This window comes from Heloderma suspectum, chromosome 2, assembly GCF_057233095.1.
Source record: "Heloderma suspectum isolate Gila_16-S chromosome 2, 16-S_ref, whole genome shotgun sequence".
Classification (NCBI taxonomy): Eukaryota; Metazoa; Chordata; class Lepidosauria; order Squamata; family Helodermatidae; genus Heloderma; species Heloderma suspectum.
This window is the reverse complement of record NC_139459.1, coordinates 362,314,932-362,322,883: the sequence shown is the minus strand read 5'-3', so window position 1 is coordinate 362,322,883 and position 7,952 is coordinate 362,314,932. Positions and strand designations below refer to the sequence as shown.

The 7,952-nt window shown below is 49.1% G+C and overlaps 1 protein-coding gene across 2 annotated transcripts; it reads left to right on the top strand.

Moving 5' to 3' along the window:
- Positions 1–381: 381 nt before the first annotated feature.
- Positions 382–7,423, top strand: LOC146355671 (zinc finger protein 213-like). 2 transcript variants are annotated; one of them, XM_084830952.1, is made up of 6 exons: positions 382–553; positions 1,157–1,760; positions 1,953–2,079; positions 3,592–3,671; positions 5,027–5,153; positions 6,536–7,423. In XM_084830952.1, the coding sequence occupies exons 2-6, from the start codon at positions 1,371–1,373 to the stop codon at positions 7,363–7,365; spliced, it is 1,554 nt and encodes a 517-aa protein (XP_084687078.1). In that variant the 5' UTR covers positions 382–553; positions 1,157–1,370; the 3' UTR covers positions 7,366–7,423. The 2 variants fall into 2 exon arrangements, with proteins under 2 accessions (XP_084687078.1, XP_084687079.1); XM_084830953.1 differs by having other exon boundaries at positions 405–553; positions 6,539–7,423.
- Positions 7,424–7,952: the final 529 nt, after the last annotated feature.

The following is a 7,952-nucleotide window of genomic DNA, read 5'->3' as shown; positions in this document are numbered from 1 at the left end:
CAGAGAGAAGGCTACTTAGACCCCCTTTCTATTCCCTAGACCCCTCCCAAGGAATTGGGGGTACAGAGGAAACGACCTCCCCCAGGACTCCCTAGGAATGCAGCTTGTAACGCTTAGGCAGCCTTCCCCAGCGTTGGGCTCCCTAGATGTTGTTGGACTACGACTCCCATCATCCCTCGCCACTGGCCATGCTGGCTGGGGCTAGTGGGAGTTGCAATCTAACATCATGGGGCGACCTAACGTTGGGGAAGGCTGGCTGCGTGCTCTGTCTTCGAAAAGGGAAAACGGGGTGGGGGTGGATTTCAGGGTTAAAGGGAGAGAGTCCGGGTGCCTAGAGAAGCCCTGAAACACTCACTTCCTGCTTCCCCCCCCCCTTCTCCCAGGGTTCTGGTGAGTGCAGAAGTGCGCTGGAGGAAAGGAGGGTGGGTGGGAAGGAACTGCATGATGGGAAGGAAGGGTTGGGAACTGGGCATTAAGTCAAAGAGCCAGGCCAGGCTGTTCCTGTTCCAGTAGCATCAGTAGCCCCCTCCCGCTTCCTCCTGCAAGGGGTCTGGTGAGTGCATTAGGGTTCAGGGGAGGCCCCGGGAGGGGAGTGCGAGGGCAGGGCGGTGGGCGATGGCAGGCAGGGAAGTGGGGAGTGGGTTTTGGAAGAATCCCCCAGACAATGAGTGGGGGCAGCAAGGGGGGGAGAGAGGGAGCTTGTGGTGCTTGCCTTCCCGCCCCAGCTCCCCTCTCCAAGCTTCACCCCAAAGGGAGGTGGGCTGAGCGGCTGACCCATCTGGAACTCCTCCACGACACCCACATAGTGGAGAGCTGCGTTCTTCCCTCCTCTGTGCTAAGCCAGGAGGTCCCGGCCCTACCTCGCTGCGGCCAGGACTCAGATACACTGGGCTGCAAACTGGCATGCATTTGTAGGGTAGGGCTGGGAAAGCAGAAGGGGTTTGGGAGAAGGCTTTGCAGGGAGTGAGAGGGTGAAGCAGGCACAGATGCTGTAGGGATGGGGGCATTGCTTGGTTTGGTTCAGTGTATTCATTGGCTTGTCTGGCTGTGTGCCAGTTGAAGGTTTGGGTCTGTGCCTCCTAGGAGGAGGAACTCCCTGCCTTCCCCCACCTACACACATTGCTAGTATCTTGGAGTTTATCTGTGTTCTTTACAGGGAAAAGCCCCAGAATCATCCATTGCTTTTTGCAAAGGATCTTCCTGCTTGGGGCATGTAACACTTGCATCCAGAATGACCCGAGTCCTTTGAAAGATGTGGTCTCCTCCTCACTCCAGATTCCGGCACTCCTTGTCTCAAGAAAGAAATTGTCAGCAGAGCAAGGAGATCCTTCGAATCTTGTTGGAGGCTGAGTTGGGAATAGAGGTCAAAGATGGAAGAGCAAGACTCAGCTGACACTGAGGCAGGAATTGGGCTGCATCTCATCCAGGCTGGGAGTAGTGGGGCAATCCCGGAGGGGGAAAGCATCAGTTCAGACATACAGCATCAGCGATTCAGGGAGATTTGCTACCAGGAGGCCAACGGCCCCCGAGAGGTTTGCAGCCGACTCCACGACCTTTGCCATCAGTGGCTGAAGCCAGAAAGTCACACGAAGGCTCAGATGCTGGACCTGGTGATCCTGGAGCAGTTCCTGACTGTCCTGCCCCCAGAGATGGAGAGCTGGGTCAGGGAGTGTGGAGCGGAGACCAGTTCCCAGGCGGTGGCCCTGGCAGAAGGTTTCCTCCTGAGCCAGGCAGAGGACAAGCAGCAGGAAGATTTGCAGGTGAGAGTGTTTTATCCTGCCAGCACCACAGGGCCAATGGTATGAGCAAAAAATAACAAAACCCTCCACTATTTATCCAAGGGGGTTTTTTTGTAGCCATTCCAGGAAGGGGTGTTTCACTCACCTTGATTGCCTGCACTATTCCTAATCCCTCTCCCCGTTCTGTGCCTGGGGTCCCCACTTCTGTTTCAGGTGCAGATGTGGCTGTTGGAGGTGGCCCCTGATTTCCCCGGGGCAAGGAAGGACTTTTTGGACATCAGACAGAGGCCACTGTTCGGGGGGAACATGCAGAACAATGATGGAAGTGCTCCTTCACTGGGTAAGGGATAAAGGGAGCTTATTTCATTGAATTATAGAGTTGGAACTGACCTTGAAGGTCATCTGGTCTTAGTCAGTTCAGCACTCTTGCAACTTCAGCATCCCTGACAAATGGCCATCCAGCCTCTATTTAAATGCCCCCCCCCATTAAAGGAGAGCCCACCCCCTTCCACCCCTTCAACAGCAGTCTGGCAGACTGTTGAACATCTTGTACCATTAGGATGTTTCTCCTAATCTTCCAACTTGATGTCAGTCTCTTGAATGTACAAAGCACAAAAAGCAGATGTTCCTTACCAAGTGTGACTAAGATCAGAAACAGAGTTAAGGAAAAAATCCCACTAAATGAACAACTGTACAGGATTCTTCAATGACTTCAAAGAGCAATCCTGTGGTTTCGGAAGACCATAGGATTTATAGGAAAAATCTTACAGGATTTTTCGGAGTCCCCCTCTTGAAGCCATAGATACTGCTGTGACTTCGGGGGGGGGGGGGACTCCAAAATCTGATCCCTCGCCCCTCCACTGCCCCCTCACAGCTGCTGTGGAAGTAACCCTGATGGCCGCTTTCTGAGGTCGCAAAAGCAGCCTCAGGGGACCTCAGAGAGGTCAAAAGGGGGTGTTCCGGTGGGCAGGGAGGGGAAAGGAGAGGAGCCGTCAGGATATAAGAAATCCTATGATCTCTCTGAAGGGGCCGCGGTGGCTTAGTGGTTAAGACGCTGAACTGCAGACTGGAAGGTTGGCAGGTCAGCAGTTCGAGACCCGAGTGCTGCGTGATGGAGTGAGCTCCCGTCTTCAGTCCCAGCTTCTGCCAACCTAGCAGTTCGAAAGCAAGAAATTGCAAGTAGATAAATAGGTACCGCCTCGGCGGGAAAGGTGACAGCGTTCCGTGCACCTCGGTGTTCAGTCATGCCGGCCACATGACCACGGAAGCGTCTTCGGACAGCGCTGGCTCTTCGGCTTAGAAACTGGGATAAGCACCGCACCCTAGAGTCGGACACGACTGGTTGGGGACACCTTTTATGATCTCTCTAGCTCTGGTGCCGCCCCTGCCAGTGTGCCTCTGCTAGATGGGCTCAGAGGCCTGTCTAGAGGAAAAAGAACGAAAAAAGGACAGAGAGGCAAAAATCACCTCTGTTGCTTCTTCTCCCCTGTGGGCAGCAGCCCAGCAAAGCATCAGATACATGGAAGCCTCTGAGTTTGGAGGCGTCTGTCTAACGGGGGCGCAACCCATAGGATTGCAGTCTAAGATAATAATAGCATATAATACCATGCCAGTAATAAAACCTAAATTGCTCCAAACATTGTAACCTTTTCCTCATAGGGAAATTGCTTCAGCCCCTTTATCATCTTGGTTGTCCTTTTCTGCACCTTTACCAACTCTATACTATCCTTTCTGAGGCGTGGTGGCCAGAACTGTACACAATATTCCAAGTGTGGTCACATCTTGAACTGGGCCAGGCAGCTAATAGGATCACGCGTCTTACCGCCACCTCCTTCCTTCCTCTCCCTCACAGGCAATGGAACAACAGCGGCAATTCGTTCCAGGCCTTCTCTTCATGCTGGAGAGGAAGCAGTTCCCGTACAGCAGAATGAGGTAGGAGCAGAACAAGTGGACAGATAAGCACGGAACAGCCTGGGCCTCTCTGTGCCCTGCACAGCTTGCTAGGCCTCTCTCCTTCGGCTTCTGTCAAAGCTGTTCCACTGGGAAGGCTCTGAGTGCCACTCTGGAACGTTTGGATCCTGCAGGAGAACCTTCAGCCACCTTAACCTGGCTGCCATTTTGCACTGTCACATTGCCTGTCAGGGAAAACAGGTAATGCCGCTGTAAAAAAAAGAAAGAAAAAGGCAAACTCCATGTTAGGCATAAGTAGAAAAGGCACTGAAAATAAAACTGCCAGTATTGTACTGCCCTTATACAAATCTATGGTGTGACCACACTTGGAATACTGTGTAGAGTTCTGGTCACCACACCTAAAAAAAGGTATTGTAGAGCTGGAAACAGTGCAGAAAAGGGCACCTAAGGCTGCAATCCTGTGCAGATAGTTGGCCGCCTCCGAACTCGTGGCTAGACGGCCTATTTCAGCTGTCTAGCTGTAGGACTTTGGAGTGGTGGAGGGGGGGGTGAGGAAGGCCAGGCAGTGCATAGGAAGCGGCGAACCGGCACTTCCATGCTCCCCTCCCTGCCCCCAGGAACACCCTTTTTTGCCCTGCTCCGTGCTGCTCTTCCGAGCGCGGAGCCTGGGGCGCACCGTGCCTCTTAGGAGGCTGTGGGGGTGGGGTGGGGAGGCAGTGCTCTGAGGTCGGTTCCCAGAACCGAACACTCCTATGGCTGTCTAGCCACTGTCTAGCGGCCATAGGATTGCTCTCAAAATTTATCAAGGGGCTGGAGTAACTCCCCTATGAGGGAAGGTTACAACAGCTGGGATTGTTTAGCTTAGAAAAAAGGAGGGTAAGGGGAGACATAATAGAGGTGTACAGAATTATGCATGGGGTGAAGAAAGTGGATAGGGAGCCTTGTTTCTCCTTCTCCCATAATACTAGAACCCGGGGTCATCCCATGAAGCTGATTGGAGGGAGATTCAGGACAGATAAAAGGACAGATTTCTTCAGACAGTGCAGTTAAACTATGGAATTTGCTGCCACAGGGTGCAGTGATGGCCACCAATTTGGATGGCTTTAAAAGGGAGTTGGACAAATTCCTGGAGGAGAAGGCTATCAATGGCTACTAGTCCTGATGGCTATATGCTACCTTCAGCACCAGAGGCAGTATGCCGGTGTGCACCAGTTGCTGGGGAACATGGGCAGGAGGGTGCTGTCGCACTCGTATCCTGCTTGTGGGTTCCCAGTCAACAGCTGGTTGGCCACTGTGTGAACAGAATGCTGGACTAGATGGACCCTTGGTCTGATCCAGCACAGCTTTTATGTTCTTATGAATAAACATTCTTTCAGGGTTCAGTGACTTTGGAGGAGGTGGCTGTGCATTTCACAGAAGAGGAGTGGGCTCTGCTGGATCCATACCAGAGAGCTCTGCACAGGGATGTCATGGAGGAGAATTATGGGAATCTGGCCTCTCTGGGTAAGGTTCCCTATTTCCTTTATTCATTAAATTATTCATTCATGTATAATTTTAGAAATTTATATCTACGCTTCAAATAAATTCCATTACAATATTGAATGAAAGGTACAATGGAAACATTAAAATACTGTAGAATAAAAGCAGCAGCATTCAAATTCTATAAAGAGAAGTGTCAGAACCTCAAGAAGAAAAAGCATGTTAGATTACTGCAACACACTCTATGTGGGGCTGCCCTTGAAGAGTGTTCAGGAATAGCAGTTGGTGCAAAATGCTGCAGCCAGATTGCTTTCTGGTATGTGCTTTGTAGAACATATTACACTGGCTTTACATCAATTATGCAGGGTTCCAGTTTGTTTCCAAGCCTCATTCAAGGTGCTGGTTCTTATAAAACCCTAAACTTATAAAACTCTAAACTGGGGTGCACAATCTGCAGCCCATTGTCTCTGTGTGCCCCCCACCTCCAAGACTGTAACTGCAGCCTCACACAGGTGGCTTGACCCCCTCCCAGCAGTTGCTCTGTCAAGTTTCACACAAGATTTAAAAAAAATGTTTTCAGTTTCTGCTGGGGGTGGGTGGAAGAAAGGACAAGGATAAAGAAGGCAATAAATGGAATGATGTTGCAGTGCTAGATCTGTTTGTCACAATGGCACCCCAAAAAGGAGGAGGGTACAGGATGAATGCCATGTTTTCCAGCAGAACTGGACAATGGATTTGTGGGGGGTTGGGGGGAGTGGGCAGGGTGTTTGCCAGGACATTGGTGAAGGCTGGTGTAATGTGACGATAATGCCCAGTCCCAGTTAGTTGAAAATATAGCTACAGGATTGCTAACTGCAGTTTCTGAACTGTCTTCAAAGGCTGCCCCACATTTAACACACCAAGCACAGCACATTGTAAAACACTTGTGAAGTGTTTTATTGAGGACTTTTCTATTCTTATAAATAATGGCAATAAATAGAACCTATGTAATATGTATTATTCCGTTATGTGAATACCCCTTGAGATTAGACATGCGCCAACAATTCTTATTCTAACGACAATTCTTAGGTGCATGTTGAAGATGCATGTAATTATGCCAGCCTTCCCAGAGTAGCCAACCATGTATTTTACTCTTATGGATGTGTAGATATGGTATATTGATTCAGTGTATCAGTTTTTTTATTTTTATGTTTTTATATACTAAAGCGCTGGACACAAATAATAATGTTTTTATTATTTGTGTCCAGCGCTTTAAATCTGGAGATTTAAGCAGTTTATAAATACTTGTAAAGAAATAATAATAAATGAAATAAATACATGTGTGGCAGCATTTGCTCCCCACCAAATCTGTCCTGTTAATTGGGTTTGTCCCCTGATTTGGGGCTTCATTCCTTTCTCTATTCTAGCAGGCGAAGCGGGGGAGAACGAGAGCAATACCGAACAGCAGAGAAGGGAAACTGAAGCAGGAGAGCAGAGGTGGAGGAAGGAATTCACATTGCCTGAAGGCTCCGACTTCCTTGACATTTCAGTCCAACAAGAATATCGGGAAGGAAAGAAAAGGCCAGCCGGCCCTCTGTCTGCCAAAGGCTTGGCTAAGAAATCACACTTGAGAAGACATCAAAGAATTCACCAGGGGGAGGCACCAATGCAGTGCTCTGACTGTGGAAAGAGCTTTGGTCGGCGCGACAACCTTATTAGACATCAAAGAGTACACACAGGTGAGAAGAAGTGGAAATGCTCCGAGTGCGGAAAGGACTTCAGTCAGAGGTGCCACTTGAATAGACACCAAAGAGTTCATGCCGGGGAGCAGTGGAAGTGCTCTGCTTGTGGGAAGAGCTTCAGTCGGCACGACAACCTTATTAGGCATCAGATTGTGTGCACAGGGGAGAAGTGGTGGATATGTTCAATGTGTGGAAAAATGTTCAGTCGTAACTATACCCTTATGCAACATCAAAGAGTCCATACGGGAGACAAACCATTTGAATGTTCGAAGTGTGGAAGGTGCTTTAACCAGAGCTCTACGCTTTACAAACACCAACGAGTGCACACAGGAGAGCGGCCATACGAATGCTCAGACTGTGGGAAGAGGTTCAGCCAGAGGACAGACCTTGTTTGTCATCGGAGAATCCACACGGGAGAGAAACCATATAAATGCTCAGTGTGTGGAAAGTGCTTCAGTCGTAGCTATAACCTGGCTTATCATTTGAGACTCCACACAAAGGGAGACACCATATAAATGTGGCAAGAGGCTTATCTCACAATATACATCATCTATCTATCTATCTATCTATCTATCTAAAAAAGGTAAAACAGGAGAGACTCCTGTGAATGCTAAAAGTGATTGGATTAGGGAAAGAACTTGAGGTGGAAGATAGAGATTCATGTTAAATCACCGGAGTTTTTCTAAGCAAACGGGCAGTAATAGCGGATAAAGAATCCACATAAAGTACAAACTGTATGAGTGATGTGGCAAAAACTCTTATTAGTGTGCAAATACATGTGAGGGAGAGAAACATATTTCCATTGGAACCAGCGTCTTATATGGCACTTCACCCGTCTTGAGATTAAGCTGTCGCCTGGTTTCTTCTGATGAGTAAATTTTGCCGCCTTCTGTCAAAATGAGTCCTCACTGTCACAGGGGTAGATTCCTGGATAAATCTGCCACTTCAAAAGAAGGAAATGTAACAAATCTGTGAATCGCTTTCATATCCATCAGTGTTTGAATTGGCTCTATCAGTCAGTGGCATTGGATATGGCAGTCTTCCTCAACCTCGTACCCTCCAGATGTGTTGGACTTCCCAAGCCGTTAGCCATGCTGGAAGG

What these genes read in the sequence shown, in the direction of transcription:
- LOC146355671 (XM_084830952.1), top strand. Translation starts at nt 1,371, where the DNA reads ATGGAAGAGCAAGACTCAGCTGACACTGAGGCAGGAATTGGGCTGCAT. An exon ending in AGCAGCAGGAAGATTTGCAG is followed by an intron (nt 1,761 to 1,952) that starts GTGAGAGTGTTT and finishes CTTCTGTTTCAG; the next exon opens with GTGCAGATGTGGCTGTTGGA. An exon ending in TTCCCGTACAGCAGAATGAG is followed by an intron (nt 3,672 to 5,026) that starts GTAGGAGCAGAA and finishes ACATTCTTTCAG; the next exon opens with GGTTCAGTGACTTTGGAGGA.